The following is a 27,014-nucleotide window of genomic DNA, read 5'->3' on the forward strand; positions in this document are numbered from 1 at the left end:
TAAACAAACAAACCCAAAAGAAAACTCCTCCAAGAAAATCGTTTCATAGCGATAATGAAAAACAAAACAAAACTTGTCTGCCTTTTTTTTTTTTTAATAAAAGGGCTGTTTAAAAAGATGACTGTAGAGTATGTACCACTTCTCCAAGATTTGCTGTGCAGAAGTGCATAAGTGTGAGTGATGTAGAGGTGCTTGTTTATTATGGAGCACATTTCAATGCAGTAATCATAAATATTGCTAAGGTTGTGCTCTGTTGAAATATGACCTACATACTCTTGATTGTTTGTGTTATGTGATTTGTCTGACACCCATTACATTCTGGGTAATAGCAGCCATTTGTTGCTCTGCACAGCAGGCTCTTTTGACAAAAGAAAATAGGCGGCAATAAAAAAGCTATAGTCTGAATTACATTCTGCACCGAGCTGCACTGCTGAGAGTTTGTGCAAGTGTGTTAACAATGCTCGGAACTGCCTCTTGTCAGCCTTCAGCCTGTAATGGCCATCTGTCCTCACATAAATCTGTCAAAACGTGCTAAGTTCAAGAGAGAGCACGGAATATACCTTGTACTGTCAACACCAAAATGTACACATTCCCCAGAAAATCAACACGCAGGAAATAATCCAGAGGTTATGGAAGGCATTAGCACTGTTGATTTGGGCTTGTGGCATGAAATCGAGAGTCCAGAGATTAGTGGGAAGATGAGCAAAGGTAGTGGCATCAAGGGATTGAGCACCGGCCTCCCTCTTGCTTCAGGGGGAAGGTTTTGGGTAGCGGAGGTGAGGCTGCAGAAATAACAACTAGTTCAGAGGCAGCAAGGGGTTGCCTGTGTCATCAGCAGCTCTGAAAAGTTTAACACTATGTTAAATGAAAACATACTCTTTGCACTTTTGTTTTGTTTTGTTTGGCTTTGGGTCTCAACTGTATCTGGAGATAGGCTTTCCATTAGGGAGGCACCTGGTGATAGGAAGTCTTGTCATCCGTGAGATTTCTCAATCTTGCTTTGAGATATTCTCTGGTTAGAGATGTTTCAGTACACAATGAAGGCTTTAGGGCATTAGCCAAATTATTTTTCTCTCTCCATCTACTCATTAATCCTGAAATATCTTCCATTCAATAAACAAGCATTACTTATTTGTTTCAACAAATGGTGCCAGCAGAAACGTACAGCCCTGATATTTTTACTCACGGGGCATATGTGATGGTCTCTGGGTATTTCCATCAATTTTAAGCGTATATGCAGAAAAATATACTCATTTCAAATTTTAAAGAAGTGCCTTTTTATTAAAATCGATTGTGAAGTCGCTGGAGGCTGAGTCCCTGAAACAGCAGCATCTGGTGTCATATCCAGCACATAGTAGGTGTTCAACGAAGGTCTGTTCAATGGCCACAGGCCATAATGTGTGACAGAGGTAAAAGGCTTTGTTTTTAACTCAAAGGAAGTACAATCAAGGTGTCGCCACTCCCCAGAGCAACTTGAGAACCAGTTATTTAAGCGATAATGAGCTTAGGTACTAGGACAAGTGTTTCGAATTTTCAAGACACAGAAGGATTTCTGTATCTGAAATCTCTAGATACCTGAGCTATTTTTAGAACCAGTCTCTCTTTAATAGTGGCCTAATTTGGTGTTCCTGAAGTTTAAGGTTTCTTTTTATAAATCTAAAATGTCTGTCAAAATATGTATACCTGAGAGTACAAAGTGGCATGCTGCAGACACGCTAGGGCTGGGGTTCTCCAGATGTGGTCTGTGAAGCATCTAATTACAAATGTTTACCCAGTATCCCAAGTGATTCTTGGACTGCTGAAATGTGAGACCCACTACTAAAGAAGAATCTAGAAAAATTAAAATCAGTAGAAAATAATAATGCAACAAATGTGCCCAAGCCACATTCTGCAAAGAGCTTATAATCGATTTGGAAAGACAAGACATAATTCACATTCAAAAAGAGATAAGCAAAAACGTATAGTAATATGTGATTGGTATCAAGAGAGGGATCCTGACAATAAATTACTAAAGAAGTAAAAACTACCCTAACTTGGGGTGATCATGCAAAGATTTACGGAGTTGGATGTGAGGATATTGAATGCCATTTCCTCCGATACAAGGGCTATGTCGTTAGACATATTTGATTGGTATTTACTCAGCAAAGAGAGATTATTTGTCATTATTTCTTTAAGTATCTTAGGGTCCTAAGAGGAATATTTGAGAGTGTGCTTTTTATTTATTTATTTTTTTTTGCTGGGAATTGCAAGTGGTTATTGAAGGTAGCATGTGGAAGAAATCAGTATGCATTAATAAGGCAGTGCAATAGGTAAATAAAACAAGTGAAAACAGAGAGAAAAAGAGAAGATCAACCAAATAGGAATTTCTTAGATTGAGTAAAAGACATACTCATCTATGAGAGAGGAAACAAGAGTTGATTGTGCCTCAGTGGCACCGATGTTTCATTCAGTCATATAAGTCACTCCCTTTGCTACAGCAAAGACAGGGACAAAGAGCCATCCAAGAGAAGCTGCCAACAAAGGGAAGCCTTTCTGAGACTCCGGTGTGGCCATGAACGGAGTACAGTGTCCCATTCGCTTTGTGCTTGCATTTCTCTATCTTCCTGAACTTTTCTGGGTTGGAACTCCAAAGTCAAACCACCTTACATTTGTATACCTTTCCTTCTTTCAGGGAGAATTAGCTTTGAATAATAAAAATTGCCAAATATTGGTGTAAAATATTTCACTTTAGAGAAAACATTCATTCTTTCCATTTCTTTATTATAAAGTAGGAGAGTGAGGCAGCATCTTCCTGTTCATATCAAAATTTCATGTGGCTCTTTGTGACCTACATGGCCCTTGGTAGATATGTATGTGTGTGTGTGTGCGTGCGTGTGTGTGTGTGTCTGTGTTTTCTTACTTTTTTTTCAGCAAGGTAGCATTTTTTTCCTTGAAACTTGCCTTAAATCTAACCCCATACTTGTTAGCAGACTTGAAGTTCTTTTTGCTGAATAGTGTTCACCCCGCCTCCTAAACAGAAAGTGTATTGTAAACTAAAATGCTCCCTTGTAAGCAGAAAGCCATTTGAACTCCAGCCTGCCCTTCTTCAAAGTTCCTTGGACTCTGAAGCCACTTGACAATGATTCTTCCTCGGCACAAAGGGATGAGTAGGACTTATTCAGGGGGGAAACTCAACAGAGGGGACTACTATGCTTCACGGACTCTCCCACAGTGGTTTCTGATGAAATGTTCTGCCCTCCTATAGAAAAGCAGAAGGAGCAACAACTGATGGCTGTTCCTCTTTCTTCCTTTTTATTTATTTAATTAGTTAGCTGCTGAAGCTTGGCTGAGTTTCAGTCCCTCGGTCTCACAACCCTCCCTTATGTTGTGCTCTATATAAAATGGTCAGCTGGCACTGCGATATTTAGTGTTACTCTTCACTTAGGTTTCTGTTGCAGAACCATATTTTAGACAGAATGTATTAGTTATGCTTACAAGAATGTATTATGCCTACATTAGCCATGGTTTACTAGGTTAATGAACTGTGGCAACAAAGAATCACTGCCGTTAAGTTGTAGAGTTGCCCTAGGTCCCTGCATTTGGCTGTCGTATCTCACTGAACTTACTTTGAAGTTGTCATCTCATCTTTTTGTTTTGTTTTGTTTTAAGTTGGTTAATTCCTTGGCTCCAAGGGTAGATTCTCTTGATTGGACAAAGACCCCTGAGCTGCTTGCATCCTCCGCAATGTTCTTTGCAGACAAATGCTACTAAGGCTATTCTGTGATTCCTCAGTCCCACTTTGTTAATTTTCCATAAAGCAGCCCATACAATCCCCTTGACAATGCAAGCTTTGGTAATAATGCCTAGTTCCGTGCAGGCCAGGGGTGATGCGTTCATGTTTTCTGGGAAGCAGGATTTGTTAGCGTTGGTGTTTGAAATACAAAAGATCACAGCTCTGCCTCCTGTTCAGCACTGTAGATCCATCTTTTCTTGGTGACAGAGGCTTAGGGGATGAGTCAGTCTTTCAGGCCTTGTCATGAAATTAGTTTTCCTTCTTCTGCACTCAGTTTAAACCCTTGTTTGAAATCTTGGAAAATTTAGAAACGTGTCTTGGCATTTAAGAACATTATCTCTGTCTCTTTTCTCTTTCTCTCTCTCTTTTTTTTTTTTTTTTTTTTTTTTTTTTTTTTTTTTTTTTTTTTTAATTTTTTGCCTTAGGCCTAACTCCACCCACCACTCCTCCTCATAAAGCCAACCAAGATAACCCTTTTAGGGCTTCTCCAAAGCTGAAGTCCTCTTGCAAGACTGTGGTGCCACCACCATCAAAGAAGCCCCGGTACAGTGAGTCTTCTGGTACACAAGGCAATAACTCCACCAAGAAAGGGCCGGAGCAATCCGAGTTGTATGCACAACTCAGCAAGTCCTCAGTGCTCACTGGTGGACACGAGGAAAGGAAGACCAAGCGGCACAGTCTGCGGCTGTTTGGTGACCATGACTATTGCCAGTCAATTAATTCCAAAACGGAAATACTCATTAATATATCACAGGAGCTCCAAGACTCTAGACAACTAGAAAATAAAGATGTCTCCTCTGATTGGCAGGGGCACATTTGTTCTTCCACAGATTCAGACCAGTGCTACCTGAGAGAGACTTTGGAGGCAAGCAAGCAGGTCTCTCCTTGCAGCACAAGAAAACAGCTCCAAGACCAGGAAATCCGAGCCGAGCTGAACAAGCACTTCGGTCATCCCAGTCAAGCTGTTTTTGACGACGAAGCAGACAAGACCAGTGAACTGAGGGACAGTGATTTCAGTAATGAACAATTCTCCAAACTACCTATGTTTATAAATTCAGGACTAGCCATGGATGGCCTGTTTGATGACAGCGAAGATGAAAGTGATAAACTGAGCTACCCTTGGGATGGCACGCAATCCTATTCATTGTTCAATGTGTCTCCTTCTTGCTCTCCTTTTAACTCTCCATGTAGAGATTCCGTGTCACCACCCAAATCCTTATTTTCTCAAAGACCCCAAAGGATGCGCTCTCGTTCAAGGTCCTTTTCTCGACACAGGTCGTGTTCCCGATCACCATATTCCAGGTCAAGATCAAGGTCCCCAGGCAGTAGATCCTCTTCAAGGTAAACCTTGGCGAAACCCTAATAACACACAAGGTGTTCCTAAGAAGTAAACAAAATAAAATACGAATAAAAATTTGAAATCTGTAGCCATTCCGGCCCCTGACCACTGAAGTTCTGGCACTGCCAGAACTAACGAGAATGATGTTACACTCACATCTCTCTCCATGTTCTCTTACATCTGTCAGCTCTGAGCACAGTGCCTTGAGCCAGTCCTATCAGAGAGAGTAATTTGTTAAGAAACTTCCTCATCTAACTTTTTCCATTACCTGGAGAGCTGCCCTGTGCCAGGATAGTGGAGATCCATGCAAGATAAAGCTGACAGTGTACCAGACCTGGTGCTCAGTGTTAACATCAATAAGAGACGCTGAGAGAGAGCACATCACTCCCAGCCCTCTAAGCTGACTAGCTGATCACAAACTGTCACTGGGAAATCTCACTAGTAGCTGGGAAGAAAAAGCCAGTCTCTGTAACACAGTGTCCCAGAGGATGCTCCACAGTGCCGATAAACTTGGGTTAAGTGGCAGTTGCAAATGCCCTTTTTGTTTTTCTCATCTGTCACAGATCCTGCTATTACTATGAGTCAAGCCACTACAGACACCGCATGCACCGAAATTCTCCCTTGTATGTGAGATCACGTTCAAGATCGCCCTACAGCCGTCGGCCCAGGTAATGAGGCATGTCATTTTCCTTCGGCTCCCTTTATCCCCTCCTTGAGATGACAAGATGTTCTCCAAAACCCTATACCCCTCCCCATATTATTATTCATTTTGCTTATGCAAATTGAGGTGGTTGACTTAGTGATGAAGTTATGTTTCCCAGGTATGACAGCTACGAGGAGTATCAGCACGAGAGGCTGAAGAGGGAAGAATATCGCAGAGAGTATGAGAAGCGAGAGTCTGAGAGGGCCAAACAAAGGGAGAGGCAGAGGCAGAAGGCAATTGTAAGTGGCCTGGAGCTCACTTTTATTTTAAAGTAGGGTTTCTTCTTTTTCTGTGTGCTTTTTTTGGTGATAGATTAGAAAATAAACAAAAGCTAAGTCTTTGTTAGTTTGTTAGAACAGGCCATTTTCAGCCTTTTGGCTTTAAAATATCCGTAAGTCTTCAGTCCTCGTTGACCTAACTTATTGGAAAACAAAATGTTTAAGTCAGTAAATTTCTCACTCACAGTTTCATTTTGAAGTTCGTTACTGTTTTGAAAAATGGAGGGAGCAGAGATTTTTTTTTTTCAGTCAGATATTGGTTCTTTCTGGTCACAGGATGAGTTTTTCTTTCTGTTTCCTGTTACTTCTCTGTTTGAGTGGCAAAGGAGGAGGGATTGCTATCTTGTTTCAGTTTTTGTCTTTTTGGCCAGCAGGAGACTTAAATTGTCCATGAAGAGACTGAGTTCAAGTTGGATTTAAAAGAGGCAGGGGAGGAAGAGTTGCTAAGAAAGTCATCACTTCTGGCCGGGCGCAATGGCTCACGCCTGTAATTCCAGAACTTTGGGAGGCCAAGGCGGTTGGATCACTTAAGGCCAGAAGTTTGAGACCAGTCTGGCCAACATAGGAAACAGGAAATAACATAGGAGACGGGAAACCTTGTCTGTACTAAAAATACACAAATTAGCCAGGTGTGGTGGCACATGCCTGTAATCCCAGCTACTTGGGAGGCTAAGGCAGGAGAATCGCTTGAACTGGGGAGGTAGAGGTTGCAATGAGCTGAGATTGCATCACTGAACTCCAGCCTGAGTGAGAGTGAGACTCTGTCTTGAAAAAAAAAAAAAGAAAGAAAGTCATCACCTTCTGTGTGATGGTCGCCATCTAACTGGGTAGTTGACACACCCACATTTCTTACGAACTACTTTTCAGTGACATTTTATGGATTTCAGCACCACTTACCAGGGAGTATTATATTCACTTGACATAGAGACAGTGCTGACCCTTCTGTGTAAAGATCCAAGTTATGTTATATTTGTTTGCTCTCTGAAGATCAGTACTCATTTTCAGCAACTGCTGACTAGTAGGTAGGCTTTACCCCAACTCCCTACTGCTGTTTATCAGCCTAGACTTTGGATGGCAAAAATAAGGCAGTCCAGTTGTCAAAATCCAGCCCATGCCCGTGGCAGACATTCCTAATCGATAATGGAACTCTTTTCCATTGAGCCCCCTCAGAGCCTTACGATCTTTTCTGACATGGTGCTCTAGGGAACCATGACTAATCAATGAGATGTAGCACTGCTTTTATTCAGTGCAGCTGCTGCCTGTCTGTGCTAGCCACTCAGAGTTAGCTCAGTGAAGATCAGCTTTTGACATATCTTGCATCTAAGCTAGCCAAGGCTTAGGGAAATGATTTTTGACTGTAAAGGTTAGATTTATATGTTATCTTTAAGAAAACTCACTAACATCAACACAATTTTGCAAAACCTATATAAAAGAGCTGACTAATGGAATCAAAATCAAGCATTGGCCAACAGTTATCAGCTGGAGGATAAAGGTTAAATGAGAGATTTGCTCAACACAGGCATTTAAGGAGAAAGATGGGAGAAGTAATTGAACACTTGGGCCAAAGTTTTGGAGAGTTTGCTGCCATTTAACTTTGAATGTACCTAAGACTGAATCAAAGGCATTTTGCAAATTACAACAATTTGCCACATTTTTCTCAACTTCCAAATGAGCAGTGATATTAAGAGTTGCCAAAGTGTCATTAGTTAACACTTATGAAGACTAATGAAAATTAAAATTCAATTTTTCTAATGTCACTGTATTTAATTAATGGTGTATTCAATAATTATAATAACTCACATTTATATAGTGCCATATAATTTACAAAGCCTTTTAATATGGCACATTATAATCATTACAAAAGAAAATCATGCTGAGCAAGCATGTAGGAAAATGACTATTTTGGTGTTTGCAAATTTATAGTTTATAAAATCCTTCATTTTTTCCCCCAAAAACAGGACATTAAAGAGAAAGATTAATAGTTTCATCATAAATTTGCTTATATGGCCAAGACACAACATAGTTATAACTAAAGCCAGATTAATATTTTAATCAAAAGTATGTAAATAAATGACGTGTATTTATTTTATGCCTTCTAAAGATGATTAAGTGCCAGATATTAACAAAGAAAGGAAAGGAGGTGTCTTTTTTGTTGCTAGTTTGACCCTTTACAAATAGAGCAAGTAGTGTCATTGGTCTAGATGAAACAAAAGCGCCCTGAGGGTGACCAGCCTCAGCTTGGAAGCAGATGCCACCCTGTTGTCCCTTTGTGTTACAAATGTTGACTAGTTCCTCTGTTAAGTTACAAATGTTGACTAGTTCCTCTGTTAAGTTACAAATGTTGACTAGTTCCTCTGTTAATTCTTCGATGAAAATAATCTGTATCCATTCTCTTCCAAAGCACACTTGTAATACAAGTGTCAACTTGGTTTGTATTAAATCATTTTACATTAACTAGACATTTGTGAGAATTTTACTTTAAAGTTCATTTGTGTTTTGAAAAGTAGATTGAAGGAAACCTAGAACATAGAGATTGTTTACTAGCAGAGTGAACTATAAGTGATAAGTGCTTAATAAAGATTTGGGACTTACTGTTTAACCAATTTCCACTTGGATAATTACATGCTATTTCTATTGAACATGAGTGAAAATTCGTAGCTCTTTCTGTAATAAATATTTGCCATGTGGTTGGGATATAAAATTAGGAAAGACATGGTCCCTGTATCCAAGGAACTTCAACTCTACTGGCAGACAAAGATACACAAACAGGCAATACAGTGTGATAAGTGCTATTATAAGGGGTGCATCTGTGGCGCTGTTGTGATAGTATACTGGGGGGCACCCAGATCTGTGTATGAAGGAGAACCTCAGACAGGGTGAGATTGATCCAAATCCTAAAGGCAGAAAGGACAAAGGTTTTCTCCCCCTGCAGTGTCCAATATGGTAGCTTTTAGCCACATGGCTAATTTGATTGGGTCATATTACGATATACTGTGTGATTGGATTTAGAAGACTTGGTATAAATATAGTGTAAAATACTTCATTAATCTTTTTATATAAATCACAAAAGGATATAATAGTTTGGACATGTTGAGCCCAATACAATATATTATTAACATTGAATTTTCATATTTTACTTTTTTAAATGTGGCTCTTAGAAAATTTTAAATGACATATACTACACTGTATTATTACTGGACATTGCTGTTTTAGACAGAGGCTATAGCTTATACTAAGTCTCTAAAAAAGAATAAGGTATATTGAGAAACTACTAGTCATTTAATTAGAACACTGAGACATAAGAGGGGCAAGAAATAAGTCCAGAGGGAACAGTGGAAGACAGCATAAAGGGTCCTATAATTCATGCTAAAGATTTTGAAATCTATCTTGAAGGCATCGTGGAACTATTTAATGAGTTTACCCACATGAATTTTTTGGATTGATTTCCTTCCTCCAAATGGTTGGCTTTCTAGCGCCATAATGCATCCCCAAAGTGTATTTTTATGGACTTGAGTGCAGGGATACATGCAATGATTTTTAACTGATTTGAAAAAATTAACTTGAGAATTCATACATGGAAGAGCTAAGGGAACGAGGACAGTCCAGACCTAAGTTGGTCAGGTAGGTGATGTTCTTTCAATTAAGAAGCAAATTACATTTAAGATATCTTGGGTGCAGTATTGGGTTATCCATTAATCAAAGCAATCATATATTTAGGGAACCAGAAAAACAGAGGCTCCAAAAGGCAATGAAAAAAAAAAAAACACTTTAGAAATTTAATAATTGTTATTTTACAAAATTAAAGGCATCTTTTAAACCCTTGTCTGCATTACTTCTATTTTGAGTTCCATAAGTAGGAGGTGTTTTAGGAGATCTGTAAACTTTTCATTGCTTATGTTTCTAAAATCTTAATTCAGCTAATTCAGCCCAAGTTGAGTGAACCAAATCCAAAAGCAAAGAGAACGCTAATAATTAGTAATTACCAATGCAAAACCATATATTGTGGTTGAATGTTACCATTGTTTCAGTTGGCACTTTCCTGTAATTTCCATCCAGACTCTTTCTCAAAAAGCAATTCACTTTCTGCCTTTCTCAGACTCATAAGCTTGAAATAATTCAGGTTATATTGGGACTCTGCAAGCCAGAGTTTAGTACTTAATGTCTAAACTGTCACTGCTCTAATTTCTTGTGGAATTCTAAGTCCAACTCCATTTGCAATCTGTACAGTTTTCTGCCAGAAAACATGATAATGGGATGTTAATTTAAAGGGCAAATCTAGACATTATGATATGGCTCAGCACTTAAAACCAAAACCAGATGTGCTCGGGCAGCAATGACTGCTACTTTACTTCTCAGTTGGTCAGTGTCCAGCTCAGAAGCCAGGGACAGTGTATTGCTGCTGATAATTATAAACTTCTTCCAAATGGAATGAAAAGAAATTGTGCAATTACTCAGAGCTATTCCTTTTTTTTTTTTTTTTTTTTTGAGACGGAGTCTTGCTCTGTCACCCAGGCTGGAGTGTAGTGGCGCAATCTTGGCTCACTGCAAGCTCCGCCTCCCGGGTTCACGCCATTCTCCTGCCTCAGCCTCCCGAGTAGCTGGGACTACAGGCACCCGCCACCACGCCTGGCTAATTTTTTGTATTTTTAGTAGAGACGGGGTTTCACCGTATTAGCCAGGATGGTCTTGATCTCCTGACCTCATGATCCGCCCTCCTCGGCCTCCCACAGTGCTCAGAGTTAATCTTTTTTGGAGAAAATGAAATAGCTTTCTATTCAAGACTCTTTAAAGAGATATTTTATGTGGGTGTGTATATGTTATATTATGACTCTTAAGTTCAGTATTTAGAAATGTTCAGTTTTATGGCAAGATGAATAAATTCTAGAGATCTGTTATACAACATAGTACCTATAGTTAACTATGCTATTGTACACTTTAAAAATGTTGAGAGGATAAATTTCATATTATTCACACATACACACACAAACACACACACAGAAAAAAAAGAGAAAAAAAAACACAAAAGAACGCAAATACATTTTGAAGGTGATGAATACATATAGTACCATGATTGTGATGATGGTATCAAGGATATAGGCATATGTCCAAACTCATCAAAATGTATATGTTTAATATGTACAATTTTTTGATATATCAATTATACTTCAGTGAAGCTTTTTTAAAAAGTAGTTATGCATACTCTTATTCTATACTTTTCATGTTTTCTGACTTACCAGTATGTTTACTTGCATGTTAGCTTTTATTTGCATCTTACCTCCTAAGTAGACTAACCTGGACTTATTCACATTAACCAGCCTTAGACGCTAAGCAGGGATAGTAGCACATGGTACATGAATGGGGGACACTTTGGAAAAGTTTAATGCTACAATTTTGTTTTTTGTCTAAGAACACCACCTAGCAGTAGGCATTTATTGAATACCTACTGAATTAGGTTAGATAATCAATATTAATGGCAAGAAATTTTTAGCCTTTTTTACAATCTTGGTATTTCTTTCTATCTGCACCTTTCCATGACCCTCTACTCCACTCACTTTTTCTTTTAGTTGGAATACACCATATTCCAATGGTATTTATAATGTCTTTGCAGTTTTTGAGGCAGTCAGGTTACAGCTAATCTAGCAATGAACACCAGTATTTCACTGCCAAAATTGTTATGTAGTTTCCTTAGCATAGAAAAAAAGATTTTTACATTATTCTGACTTGCAAACGTAGAGAGAGCTAAAATCTACATTATATCAAGCTCTTCCTTGTTACCTAGCATAATAGGACATTTTAGAGAGATCACCCATTAAAAAGCATCAAATGCAGTACCTGGCATAGATAAGAATTCAACAAATGTTCATCTCTCTGCTACCTTCTCTCTTTTCTTAGTCAAACCCCTTTTATCAGGAGTAGTTTATTTGATGAGAAACAATCACTGTATTTTTTCCTCCAGTAACCGGGAAGCTCTAGACTCTTTTTGATAAAGATTTTAGTAATGTGAAGTCAGTTAATTCAGTCATTTTTTTGTTTATTTATCCACCGTGTTTTGGTATAATGAGGATTTACTATAGCTGTTAATGCAACGTAAGTCTTCAATTTTATTATCCACCCCATCAGCATACTAGCTTTTGTGAAAACTGAAACTAAAAGTTATTTGATAGATGTTCCATCCTCCTCAATAGTGAATACTGGTCTGAAAATCATTTTTCAAGGAGCTGTTTCCAAAGGTTTAGAGTTCCTCCAAGCCTTGAAGAAGTTGAAAATGTTATTAAGCATTTTGATTTCTTTTCCTTTCATCTCCTGTTTAGAAATTAATGTCTTGAAAAATTGGCTGCAAATGTTAAGGTTTTTTAAAGATATCAAATCTATTCATCTGTCTAATACAACTGCAACATGTTTAAAAGAATCAGTTCTTTGCTAGACATTTTGGCCAATCTTGGAAAGATTTTTGTCTTTGCTTTCTAGGCTTTTGGATGCCTTTTATTTTCATTTTTAGCAGTAGGAAAATCAAGCACTTCAATAATTTCCTCAAATAAGCATTTCAGCATGTATCCAATCTCTGATCTTTGTAAAGTAGCGAGGCATGGCCCCATTCCTGTGCTTCATAAAAAGAGAGGTAGAAAAACAGGCAATTCAAGTAATTGGGGAACACCCCTTCGGTTTCCTGTTTCTCCCCTCTAGGTTATATCTTCTTTTTACTGTAGAATGTATCAGTATCCATTATAAAAGGTCCTCTGGTTTATATTTTGTATGGGATCGTTGTTGCATACAACTTCGTATAAAGCTGCAATTCAGAGACTGTCCCAGTATGTCTGCATATGGGCATACATATGGTCGATTTTCACTTTAACTTCAAATTTCCTTGAATACATAGGCTGTGTTTATTCCCATAATGGTAGTTGAGCAATTTCTTTGCAATGGCTCAATTTCTTTCTCTCACTTCTGCATTTTCCCCCCTTTCTCTCTATACAGTAGTAACTTTTCTAAAAGGCTCACTAAAAAAAAAAAAAAAAAAAAAAAAATTCCTTAACACCCATGAAAGCAGGCGCCAGGAAGTTTAAGTTTAGATAACAGTCCCATCACATTTGGCTGTTTGACTAGAGCTGGCTTCGTAAATAGAATGGAATGTGGTGTTATGATTCCCTTGCTCAAGTGTGCATCGATGGTCTGGGATGTGCCTCTCCATCCATTTCTACTTCCTGACTGCCAGGATGTCCTCAGTGCTCTGAAGCAGCACAATCACAGCCTTTGATTGAGACATACAATCTACATGGAAGGGCATCAGGCAGTTACTCTGCATTGGTTATCTGCTTCATCTGGTCATTTATTTAGTCTCAATAGCTATTGTTAGTACAGTTATGTTTTACCAACTGTTTGTTATCTCCTACCTAACTTTGATTTTCAGAGGTGATTTTTATGAGTGAGATTCCTGCAAACATGTAGCTGCAAACATGTAGCTACTTCTTACACTTAAATCTGTAAAAACAAATTATGGAAATCTTTGTTTCTTCACTCAACTGAGCTCCCTGAGCAACGTTTTTTTGTTTTTGTTTTCTGTAATAAAGCATCAAATCTAACTTTCCTTCTTTGTGTCGGATCGTCTTACAGAATAAGGACCACACTTAGGCATCTTTGATGTAATGAAGGGAATGGGATGAGTGTTCAAAATGATTGATTGATTCATAACTGATTGATTTTACAACAGTTATTCATTGATAGTCTGTTATGTTTCGATGCTTTATTTAAAATACAGTAGTGAAGAGAACAGATATGGTCTCTACTGTCATGAAGCTTTTATTATCCTGGGGAGGTGGACATTAAACAGTGGATAAACTATTAATTACAATTGGAAAGGAGAGTTTTCCATAAGAGCAACTAATAGGAATTCTGACCTCATTGCAAGTCTCAGAAAAAATGTGATTGTTGAGCTTAAGGTTGTTGTAGACAGTGTGTGTATGTGAGAGGCTTGGGAGTGCTGCAGTGTGAATAGGGTGTTCCAGTAGCAGGGAAAGAGCATGTGCAAAGGCCTTGGGAAGGAAGGTACACAGTATATACTAGACTAATAGAAGCTCAGTGTGGCTGGGAAAGAGAGTCACAGAAAGAATGCAATATGAGAGATAAAGCCCGTGATGACAACAGGTCCAGACCACACAGGGCCTTGTAGGTCTTGTTAACGATTTAGATCTTTCGTTAAACGTTGTGAGAAACCTTTGGAATGTTTTATAAGTTAATAGACATCATTGGATTCCTGTTTTCTTAGCAAAGACTATCCTAACGATGATGGAAGAATAGATTGGAGAAGAATAAACATGGACACAGATCCAAATTAAGAGATTTTTTTTTTAATACTAGTCCAGAAAGAGAAGCTGGAGGCTTGGCTTAGGACACATGGAATAAAGAAAATAGGTTAGAGAGAGATTTAGGAGAAATAAATCAATAGGATTTCATGAGTAGTTAGACATGTGGAGAGGACCAAGAGAAAGGAGTAAAAGGAGGTACTTAAATTTCTTCCTAAATAACTGGCTGGATGGTGTTCATTTCACTAATACAAGAACACTGGGAAAGAACCAAATGGGGAGAGGGCAAGGCTGGAGGGTTGGGCTTCGGTAAGGTTGGTGTAGTGTGAGGCTCCTCAGGCACAACCAACCTGAAATGTCAAGTAAATAGTTGATTATTTGCACCTGAGGCTCAGGTGGACATAAGGATTACTTTCCTAATAAAAAATAGAGACAAGAATGTTGTATATGGTAGAATAAGACCAGACATTGGTAAGCTTATCATCCAGGAAGATATAGGGTCTGCGAATTGTTCAGTTACATTTCACAAGTGCTTGTTGGGTGCCTACTTCTTACCAGATTCTTGGCCAAACACTGGGCATAAGAAAATGAAAACCATTCAGTAAATAAGACAGGGCATCTTTTTGCTTTCAGCCCAAATTATTGTTTTCATCACCCAAGACCAGGGACTCTCAGTACATCCAAAGAAAACTCTTGGGCAAGCTAAGTCTGTACCTCAGTTCTCTGCTTCTAGTCTTTGCTTCAACCCAACTTAAAACTCTGCAACCTTAAATTCATTTTATCCTTGTTTGTCCTTAGTATACAAACTAGTTGGTGAGCACATTCTTTATATTAACTCCTTATGTTCTTAAAACTTTGAGAGACATCATAACTTTTGGCCTTATCTTCTTGGAACAAGAGATGTAGGATTGCTTCCTACACTAAGAATGCATTGCTGTGCTTTAAAAAAAGAATTTATCCTCAGGCTATAAAATATTATTCCTGTATTTTGTAGGTTATAAATTACTGATGACTTTCAGATTATGATGATATTGACTCCACTTGTGAAAATTAGGCCACACCCCTCTAGTCTATTCCTAAAATAAGACTAGATTTATTGGCAAAGTGAAATTTATAGCCTCTTTTATTTAGCTCTTATTCTTCGGAGACTCATGGCTTTAAATGGCCTACATTTTAAGACTTTATTTCTTAAATTATTGTCTTTGGACCACCTGCATCAAAATCGCTGGGGTGTGCTTGTTAAAAAATAAAGGTTGTAGAACCTTATCTTACATGTTTTTTTAGTACAACTGGGATAAAGCCCAATAATTTGCATTTTTAACCAGCACCCCAAGTAATTTTTATTTATAGTAGAGTTTAAGAACCACTCTTGAGGACGTCAGAATTTGTTCATCTCATTATTAGAATTCTGAGTTAATGAGAAATGTAATAGTTTTGTAAGCCAGGTCAGTTTCATAACAATTTTGATTAATAATCAAGTCACAAATGTTCAAATATTTAATAGGTATTGTTCCATGATTTTTAAAAAGAGTGCATTATACAGACTTCTTTTCTAACACATCAAATTCATCTGAGAGTAGAACAGAGACATATAGGAAAGGTAGAAAAGAGTAGAGGTGAAGAGAAGAATGTATGTGAGTGAAAAGAGATTGATACTGAAGAAACGGGAATTAACACTTGGTTCAAATGTAGTCTTTCCTTCCATTGTAGTGTATGTTTTGCTCTAATTGCCATGCTCAGTGGGGTTTCTTATGCATGATTATACATTTATGAATGTTTTTAGAGGGTTAGCTTTTTTTTTTTTTTTTTTTTTTTGAGATGGAGTCTCACTCTGTTGCCCATGCAGTGGCACAATCTCGGCTCACTGCAACCTCTGCCTCCTGGGTTCAAGCAATTCTCTGCCTCAGCCTCCTGAGTAGCTGGGATTACAGGTGCCCACCACCATGCCTGGCTGATTTTTGTATTTTTAGTAGAGACAGGGTTTCACCATCTTGGCCAGGCTGGTCTTGAACTCCTGACCTCATGATCCACCCGTCTCGACCTCCTAAAGTGCTGGGATTATAGACGTGAGCCACAGTGCCCAGCTGAGGGTTAGCTTTTTTCCCATCTCCAGAACCAGCAAAACTCTCTCCTTCCTTCCCCCCATAGGAAGAGCGCCGTGTGATTTATGTTGGTAAAATCAGACCTGACACAACACGGACAGAACTGAGGGACCGTTTTGAAGTTTTTGGTGAAATTGAGGAGTGCACAGTAAATCTGCGGGATGATGGGTGAGAATCTTCAAGATTATTTCTTGTTTACAAGTTGACGTATGTAAAAAATTATGGCCATAAGATTACTGGGATGGGAGTTGCCGATGTAAGTGCTTTGACAGATGACATGTTGAGTTCAGAACCTTATTTATTTTCTTTCATCCCTATTTATTAATCTTTCTAGTTGAGATTTCCTGTCCCAGAAATAAGTATTTAGCTGCTTGACAGGACAATCACACTGATAAATGGATGCAGTGGCTCAGATGTTGGCACCCGAGAAGTCTCACAAAATAGAATGGGTTACAGTCCCGTATGCTAATACTTCTTAACCAGCTTTGAACTTCTCTTCTTTGTCCATTTCAGAGACAGCTATGGTTTCATTACCTACCGTTATACCTGTGATGCTTTTGCTGCTCTTGAAAATGGATACACTTTGCGCAGGTCGAACGAAACTGACTTCGAGCTGTACTTTTGTGGACGCAAGCAATTTTTCAAGTCTAACTATGCAGACCTAGGTATGGATTTTTTTGTACGTGGAATGAGGAATCCATAATGTAGAGCTCAAGATGGGAGCAAACATAATCCGTCGGCATCTTGGGTTGAACCATCACTTTATTTTACTAAAGGGAATGTTTGAATACAAATTTTTAAGAAAAATGTATAAGACAGTTTCAGAAGAAAGGGGCTTAGGTTTTGGCAAGAAAGGACAGAAGTAAATTCTTTCTACTGTCTGCTCAGGTGCTGAAAATTGTGGTAGGTATGTATGTGGATATTGTGTGTTTCTACTTGTGTTCATGATTTCTGTATGTGCGTTGTATGTGCATGCAGCTTTATATTTTGTGAGTGCATGTATTGTGTGTATCTGTGTGGATATTGTGTGTGTGTGTGTGTTGTCTGAATATTAAACGTGTATGTGTGTGGTATTGTGCTTTGTGTGTGCATGTGTTGTGCAGATGTGTGTGGCCATGTGTTTACGTGTGTGTATGTAGGTAGGTATTGTATGTGTCTACATGTGTTTATGATTTGTGTGCGTGCGTGCGTGCGTGTGTGTGTGTAACCTGCTTTTGCTTTCCAGGCCTACCGTGAATCCTTTCATGAACCACAGCATTGCCATCATTGTTTCATGGAATAGAATATGCAAAAGTCTTGTATTTTTCTTATTATTTCACAGACACTTAGAAATATCATTATTTTCTATGAACTACAACTAGAGAGAAGAAAATTAAATTTGATATACTAAATCACACTATGCTTTCTTTAAAAAAAGAAAAGAAACACCTGTTATTTGTTGAGTGCTTCCATATGCCAGACACAGTGCCAGGAGTTTTGAAAGCATTTTCCATTTAAGTACTAGAACTATTGTAGGAGGTGTATATTATTATTATCATCCCCATTTTACAGATAACGAAACTGAAGCATACATAATATTAATTTTTCCTGTTATAAAAGCTGTACAGACTCAAGGGGTAAAATGTGGAAAGTATAAAAGTATTAAGAAAAAAACTTAAAATCATGTATCAGCCTGTTATCTGAGAATAACCACTATTACCAATGAAGTGATTTGCCTTCCAGTATTTTGTCTCAGCATGTCTAATTTCGTATATTTGAATTTATATATATATATATTTATATTTATGTAAACTTCCAAATTCTACTTTTCTCAATTAATATATAAATTCATGTTCTGCTGTGACTCATGAGATTAAAAATAATTTATTAACATACTTTAATGGTTGCACAGTATTTTGCTGAGTGAATAGTACCATTATATTTAGTCATTACATTATAGCCAAATATTTAATTTTTTTTTTTTTTTTTTTTTGAGACGGAGTCTCGCTCTGTCACCCAGGCTGGAGTGCGGTGGCACAATCTCGGCTCACTGCAAGCTCCGCCTCCCGGCTTCACATCATTCTCCTGCCTCAGCCTCCCGAATAGCTGAGACTACAGGCACCACCTGCCACCACACCCAGCTCTTTTTGTATTTTTAGTAGAGACGGGGTTTCACTGTGTTAGCCAGGATGGTCTCGATCTCCTGACCTCGTGATCCGCCCGCCTTGGCCTCCCAAAGTGCTGGGATTACAGGCGTGGGCAACCGTGCCCAGCCCACATTTAATTTTTAATTTTTCAATATTATAAATAATGCTAAAATGGATATCTTAATTTCCTTTTCAATTTTAATTTTGTTCCTTTGCATGTCATTCTCCATCTAATGTGTGCATTGTAAGCTTTTAAATTCTTTGAGGAAGGACAGTGGCAAATGTCTTGTGGATATGACATAGTTATTTTAAATTTATGTGTAATATTTATCGTGGAATTAACATATAAATCTAGTCCTCAGCATTATTAGATATCTATATGCATTTTCTCTGGGTTGGTATAAAGAAGGAAACAAATACCAAATACAGGGATTTTTTTTCTTCTGTCCAACGAAGGGATGTCTTCCTAGAGTAATTGATACAGGTGATGTGCATTGTTCAGAGGGAATATGCTATAATTCACTCCACAAGCTAAATAGATAATGGGAAGCAGGGGAGAGGCAGCTGACTATTAGAGAGATAGTGGGCTAGGGATGAAAATATAGAATGTGGCAAGTCATTTGTTCAAATGTTGGCTGATAAAAACAGTCAAGACGGATTGAAGTCTTGAGTTGATTTGACTTATTTTCTTCAGTGATGAAGGCCAGGGTGTTTCTAGTCTCTGAAAACATCTAGAGTTTAAAATAAGCTACCTAGAGGGGACTTTAGATCATGATTCATCACTGGTAGAGGGAGGATTGGATGGTATTTCCAAATTGAACTGGAGCCTCCCTGAAATATTTCTAGGAAGAATGCTTCCTCTCTCGTTATCTCCCTGCCTAGCCGGCAGCAATAGAAACTTTGCCATTGCTAAGCTCGCTCTGTATTTTCTGAAAAGTATGTTTGATGTGCATTGTAGTAGCATGGATTTTTCCAATTCCCTTGAACTCTACGATGGCACAAAGGTAGTTTTTTTCCCAGCTCCAGCATTGTATAGTCCGAAGAGGCCAGGCTTTGGAATCCTGCAGACTTGGGATTGAAATCTGACTTAACACTGCCATTGGGCAAACAATTCGACCCCTTCAGTTCTGCTTCTTCATTTGTAAAATACCGTATAGTGTTATTGTGAAGATTAAATAAATGTTTGTGATACTATTAGCACAGTGTCTGGCATAACATAGGCGCTCAATAAATAGTGGCTATGATTACAATTTAAAATGATGGGAGTGAGAAGTTAGAAGTGTAAAGTCATTTTAAAATGGAAGAATCAACTCTAGGAATCAGCCTTGGGACTCAAAAAATATTTCATATGTCTTGTCTTTGTTCCCTGAAGAATTCAAATATTCTTGTGCTCACCATATTTAGTGTTCATGCATGCTTCAGGGCATAAGAATATGCTGGACTCAGGGATTAGGAGCTTACACATATGTCACAATAGTAAACAAAAATGATGTGACACAGATTAATTTTACCAAGACAGGAAAGTTACCTAGCATTCTAGATAGATTTAATCAGTTTTCTTTCTGTTTACTTGCTCTCCAAAATTAAGTTAGCTTATACATCCTGTTTCTCTACTACTGAAACTAGGTAATGGTGTCGACAATATTGTCAGAGCAAAACATAACAATTTCAGCTACAATTTATGACCCAGTTTTATAAATGAGAGTGAGAGATTAAAATGACTTGATCAAGATTAAAACAGTGAAGCCAAGATTTAAGTTCTAGTTGCCATGAATCTGCAGTCAGTGTCTTTCAGTTTACTTTCTTATAAGCAAATGGATCTTTCTAAAGACCTCAATGAAAAGAAAATCAAAGGTGAAAGACGTAGAGAAATTAAAGTAGGACTACAGGATCCAAAGAGAAAGATGGGTCAGTATTATGAATGTAATAGTTTTGATTAGGAATGAGTTATGTTATATAACTTAAACTTTTAAAAAAATATAAATGACACATACATTATAAATTGTTTATTAACTGAAATAAATGTATCGTATTATCAGTATTCTTGATTACATACGTAACTTTATGTATTCCTTTGCCATTCATTGATAAATCATTCCCACATCCCAGTATAAATATTTTCAACCATGGTTTTAATAATATTTTGGTGTTTGAGATTAGTATATTTCTTCAACAAATATTAATTTGAGTACCTCCTCGGCGCCAACAGTTTTCCAGGTGCTGGGAATATAAGTGTGATGTGATTTGTTTCAAATAATATAGTATCATTATTTGTAACAATTTATTTTGAAAAATTAGAGTGACTTTTGAGTTATTCCTATAATGTTTTATTATATCTTACTGTGCTCCAATATCCTTTCATTAGCAGGAGAGAAATTGGTGGAGTAGATGTTATTGCCTCAGAAATTAGATGTAACCACATTCCATCTCATACAACAAAAAATATTTTTTGGTTGTTTTCTGAGTAACAGTGAGCATGTATAAGTGGGTATATATGTGAACACTACATTTCACAGTGAAGAAACTCTTGAGAACTACTATTTCAATTTTTTTTAAATATTTGCTTATCAAAATACAGAAACACTGAAATTCTAGAGTTTACTTAGAATATTGCAAAGTAAGGCAATTTAAAACACTCTCAAAGTATTCCTCAAGGAAAGGTATGTGTATATGTCCCTGATGGTTCCAGGCTGACTTTTATCACACAGACTCCATCACTGGGGGACTCTTCCCTCTTGATCTACAATGCAAGTGGAATTCTGATTTCAGACTAATCTCTAGCAATGAGCTAGACTTTTTTTTTTGTCTCTACAAAAAAGATTTTGATTGTAACAGCAGTTGTTTGTGAGGCCTTAGCAATATAAGAAAACCATTCATTAGCCTATGAAGAGAAATGTTGAAGCCAGTGTAATTTAAGAATTGACTATTTAAGATGTTATTGGGGAAAGATTGGCCAGTTTTGTGTCTGTTTTTTATGATTGAGACTGTAATTGTTCTTGTTGCTCTTACCTTAAAAAACTTGCTGAAAAAAACTCAGTAAAGACCAAAGGTGATCAGAATGAAAGGAAAACATAAGTAAACATATTTCCTTGTCTTTAAATCTAGGTGTGTAAAGGTAGATTGAAATTTGGGAAACGGGATGGTCAGGCTGGTTCTAGAGAGCTTGGTTTGCAATCTTGTCAGCAAAACAACTTTTTAGGTCAACGATTATGCCTCTGTAGTATCTAGTATTATACCCTTCTATTACTTTGACCATTTCGATTTTGTAACTTATTCTGGGAAAAGCATGGGAATTCTTATATTTTGGTAGAATTGTTAATTTTCCAGAATGGTTTTGTTTTCCTTTAAATAAATGTTTTCAAAAGAATTAATGTATTTGCAAGAGGCTTTTTATTATATTTCCAAGCCACCCTTTGTTACTTGCAAGACCAGCAGAAATACCTGTTTTTTTCATAGAAGTCAATGGAGAAAAACCAGGAATACTTAACAGAATTTTACTTTGCTTTCTATATTGCTAAAATATGTCTATTTTATTAAGGTCTATTTGAAGTAGCATGTGAAACTTTGCCCAAAAGCTTACTTGGACTACTTTAAGAGTCCAAGAAGGGTGTGGCTTTATTTATACCTGCACTTTATTTCTTCTTTCCGAATTTACTCTCCTGGGATGTGAAGCATTTCTCTCAACCTTCCAATTTGGGGAGAATTTGCACCAAAATTTCTGGGATGTCTAGAGGTACAGAAGTAGAGGACCACATCATATGTCCCCTCCTGCCTCAAAGAGAAGCATCTTTGAGGATGAGAAGTTTAGGGGAACTTCTCATGATTCTTTCTCTCATACTCAACTGGATTTTATGCTCAATTAAATTAATCCCATTGAATAGGAAAATTAGTTCCAGCTTGTACTCGCACGTCTACATCTAAGTTATTGAGGAACCATGGGCAAGTCATTTGACATACGGGGGGAAGGGGAGGGTGGTTATCTGCCAGAGATATATTAATGTTTGCTCTGCCTAACTCCCAGGGTGTTTAAGCCTAAATGAGTCAACAGGTGAGTATTTTTGAAAGCTCACCACTCCCCATCCTGTTTCTTTTTATCAATATATATCCAACAAAATCCAGACATTGTTTTCTAAAGTACATTGATTGTAAGAGTTGTTATCAAATCCGGTAGTCTTGAATTGGAATGATTGAGTTAATGGCCCTCAGCAAAGGGTGTGTCTAAACTGACTTGTGTTTCTTTCAGATTCAAACTCAGATGACTTTGACCCTGCTTCCACCAAGAGCAAGTATGACTCTCTGGATTTTGATAGTTTACTGAAAGAAGCTCAGAGAAGCTTGCGCAGGTAACATGTTCCCTAGCTGAGGATGACAGAGGGATGGCGAATACCTCATGGGACAGCGCGTCCTTCCCTAAAGACTATTGCAAGTCATACTTAGGAATTTCTCCTACTTTACACTCTCTGTACAAAAAACAAAACAAAACAACAACAATACAACAAGAACAACAACAACAACAATAACAACAATGGTTTACATGAACACAGCTGCTGAAGAGGCAAGAGACAGAATGATATCCAGTAAGCACATGTTTATTCATGGGTGTCAGCTTTGCTTTTCCTGGAGTCTCTTGGTGATAGAGTGTGCGTGTGTGCATGTATGTGTGTGTGTATGTATGTGTATGGTGTGTGTGCTTGGTTTAGGGGAAGTATGTGTGGGTACATGTGAGGACTGGGGGCACCTGACCAGAATGTGCAAGGGCAAACCATTTCAAATGGCAGCAGTTCCATGAAGACACACTTAAAACCTAGAACTTCAAAATGTTCGTATTCTATTCAAAAGGAAAATAAAATAAAAAAATATATATATATATATATATAAAATTAAAAGGAAAGAAAACTAACAACCAATCAACCAACCAACCACAAACCACCCTAAAATGACAGCTGCTGATGTCTGGGCATCAGCCTTTGTACTCTGTTTTTTTAAGAAAGTGCAGAATCAACTTGAAGCAAGCTTTCTCTCGTAACGTAATGATTATATGACAATCCTGAAGAAACCACAGGTTCCATAGAACTAATATCCTGTCTCTCTCTCTCTCTCTTTTTTTTTTTTTCCTTTTTCCTTTTGCCATGGAATCTGGGTGGGAGAGGATACTGCGGGCACCAGAATGCTAAAGTTTCCTAACATTTTGAAGTTTCTGTAGTTCATCCTTAATCCTGACACCCATGTAAATGTCCAAAATGTTGATCTTCCACTGCAAATTTCAAAAGCCTTGTCAATGGTCAAGCGTGCAGCTTGTTCAGCGGTTCTTTCTGAGAGCGGACACCGGGTTACAATACTAATGAGAGTTGGGTAGAACTCTCTGAGATGTGTTCAGATAGTGTAATTGCTACATTCTCTGATGTAGTTAAGTATTTACAGATGTTAAATGGAGTATTTTTATTTTATGTATATACTATACAACAATGTTCTTTTTTGTTACAGCTATGCACTGTAAATGCAGCCTTCTTTTCAAAACTGCTAAATTTTTCTTAATCAAGAATATTCAAATGTAATTATGAGGTGAAACAATTATTGTACACTAACATATTTAGAAGCTGAACTTACTGCTTATATATATTTGATTGTAAAAACAAAAAGACAGTGTGTGTGTCTGTTGAGTGCAACAAGAGCAAAATGATGCTTTCCGCACATCCATCCCTTAGGTGAGCTTCAATCTAAGCATCTTGTCAAGAAATATCCTAGTCCCCTAAAGGTATTAACCACTTCCGCGATATTTTTCCACATTTTCTTGTCGCTTGTTTTTCTTTGAAGTTTTATACACTGGATTTGTTAGGGGAATGAAATTTTCTCATCTAAAATTTTCTAGAAGATATCATGATTTTATGTAAAGTCTCTCAATGGGTAACCATTAAGAAATGTTTTATTTTCTCTATCAACAGTAGTTTTGAAACTAGAAGTCAAAATCTTTTAAAATGCTGTTTTGTTTTAATTTTTGTGATTTTAATTTGATACAAAATGCTGAGGTAATAATTACAGTATGATTTTTACAATAATTAATGTGTGTCTGAAGACTATCTTTGAAGCCAGTATTTCTTTCCCTTGGCAGAGTATGACGATGGTATTTATCTGTATTTTTTACAGTTATGCATCCTGTATAAATACTGATATTTCATTCCTTTGTTTACTAAAGAGACATATTTATCAGTTGCAGATAGCCTATTTATTATAAATTATGAGATGATGAAAATAATAAAGCCAGTGGAAATTTTCTACCTAGGATGCATGACAATTGTCAGGTTGGAGTGTAAGTGCTTCATTTGGGAAATTCAGCTTTTGCAGAAGCAGTGTTTCTACTTGCACTAGCATGGCCTCTGACGTGACCATGATGTTGTTCTTGATGACATTGCTTCTGCTAAATTCAATAAAACTTCAGAAAACCTCCATTTTGAGCATCAGGATTTCATCTGAGTGTGGAGTCCCTGGAATGGAATTCAGTAACGTTTGGAGTGTGTATTCAAGTTTCTAAATTGAGATTCGATTACTGTTTGGCTGACATGACTTTTCTGGAAGACATGATACACCTACTACTTAATTGTTCTTTTCCTTTCTCTCACCCAACACAATCTTATAAGATGGATTTCACCCCCAGGCCAATGCAGCTAATTTTGATAGCTGCATTCATTTATCACCAGCATATTGTGTTCTGAGTGAATCCACTGTTTGTCCTGTCGGATGCTTGCTTGATTTTTTGGCTTCTTATTTCTAAGTAGATAGAAAGCAATAAAAATACTATGAAATAAAAGAACTTGTTCACAGGTTCTGCGTTACAACAGTAACACATCTTTAATCCGCCTAATTCTTGTTGTTCTGTAGGTTAAATGCAGGTATTTTAACTCTGTGTGAACGCCAAACTAAAGTTTACAGTCTTTCTTTCTGAATTTTGAGTATCTTCTGTTGTAGAATAATAATAAAAGACTATTAAGAGCAATAAATTATTTTAAGAAATCGATATTTAGTAAATCCTATTATGTGTTCAAGGACCACATGTGTTCTCTATTTTGCCTTTAAATTTTTGTGATCCAATTTTAAATACATTCTCCTTTTTGCCCTGGATTGTTGACATGAGTGGAATACTTGGTTTCTTTTCTTATCAAAAGACAGCACTACACATATATTGAAAATTAATTTATCCCCCCCGCAACCCGGCCTAACCAATATTGTTACCATGAAGATAGTTTTCCTCAATGGACTTCAAATTGCATCTAAAATTAGTGGAGCTTTTGTATCTTCTGCAGACACTGTGGGTAGCCCATCAAAATGTAAGCTGTGCTCCTCTCATTTTTATTTTTATTTTTTTGGGAGAGAATATTTCAAATGAACATGTGCACCCCATCATCACTGAAGGCAAATTTCAGCATAGATCTCTAGGATTTTTAGATGACCGTGGGCCATTGCCTTCATGCCGTGGTAAGTACCACATCTACAATTTTGGTAACCGAACTGGTGCTTTAGTAATGTGGGTTTTTTTCTTTTTTAAAAGAGATGTAGCAGAATAATTCTTCCAGTGCAACAAAATCAATTTTTTGCTAAACGACTCCGAGAACAACAGTTGGGCTGTCAACATTCAGAGCAGCAGAGAGGGAACTTTGCACTATTGGGGTATGATGTTTGGGTCAGTTGAAAAAAGGAAACCTTTTCATGCCTTTAGATGTGAGCTTCCAGTAGGTAATGATTATGTGTCCTTTCTTGATGGCTGTAATGAGAACTTCAATCACTGTAGTCTAAGACCTGATCTATAGATGACCTAGAATAGCCATGTACTATAATGTGATGATTCTAAATTTGTACCTATGTGACAGACATTTTCAATAATGTGAACTGCTGATTTGATGGAGCTACTTTAAGATTTGTAGGTGAAAGTGTAATACTGTTGGTTGAACTATGCTGAAGAGGGAAAGTGAACGATTAGTTGAGCCCTTGCCGGGCCTTTTTTCCACCTGCCAATTCTACATGTATTGTTGTGGTTTTATTCATTGTATGAAAATTCCTGTGATTTTTTTTAAATGTGCAGTACACATCAGCCTCACTGAGCTAATAAAGGGAAACGAATGTTTCAAATCTACTCCTGCTTTTCTTATTTATCGTAACCAAACTCCTGGCATGTTTCTCAGATCAGTACCCATTACTCGCTTATTATTATTCTATTTCCTCTCTGGCTCTCTCCCCCTTTCTCCCTGCTTTTCCATATTCATGGATGCATTTCAGCTGTAAGGTAACGTGCACCTTCTGTATCTTGTCTTTTTCTAAACGGCAAAGGCAGACGCGGTGGTTTCTATAACGAACGTTCAGAGGTGAAAAATGACATAGGATTTTATGAAATAGATTAGCTCT

The 27,014-nt window shown here is 37.5% G+C and overlaps 1 protein-coding gene across 6 annotated transcripts in view; it reads left to right on the top strand.

Moving 5' to 3' along the window:
- PPARGC1A (PPARG coactivator 1 alpha) overlaps positions 1 to 26,745 on the top strand; it is a 698,009-nt gene extending 671,264 nt beyond the window's left edge. For all 6 annotated transcript variants that reach the window (XM_017866762.1, XM_017866779.1, XM_017866764.1 and 3 more), the window contains 6 exons: positions 4,198 to 5,113; positions 5,675 to 5,779; positions 5,933 to 6,053; positions 16,541 to 16,662; positions 17,008 to 17,159; positions 22,864 to 26,745. In XM_017866762.1, the coding sequence (XP_017722251.1) occupies positions 4,198 to 5,113; positions 5,675 to 5,779; positions 5,933 to 6,053; positions 16,541 to 16,662; positions 17,008 to 17,159; positions 22,864 to 22,967 (1,520 nt within the window). In that variant the 3' untranslated portion in view covers positions 22,968 to 26,745. The remainder of the gene's footprint in view (positions 1 to 4,197; positions 5,114 to 5,674; positions 5,780 to 5,932; positions 6,054 to 16,540; positions 16,663 to 17,007; positions 17,160 to 22,863) is intronic.
- The last annotated feature ends 269 nt before the right edge of the window (positions 26,746 to 27,014 follow it).

Source organism: Rhinopithecus bieti, unplaced genomic scaffold, assembly GCF_001698545.2.
Source record: "Rhinopithecus bieti isolate Rb0 unplaced genomic scaffold, ASM169854v2 scaffold_1599, whole genome shotgun sequence".
Taxonomy (NCBI): Eukaryota; Metazoa; Chordata; class Mammalia; order Primates; family Cercopithecidae; genus Rhinopithecus; species Rhinopithecus bieti.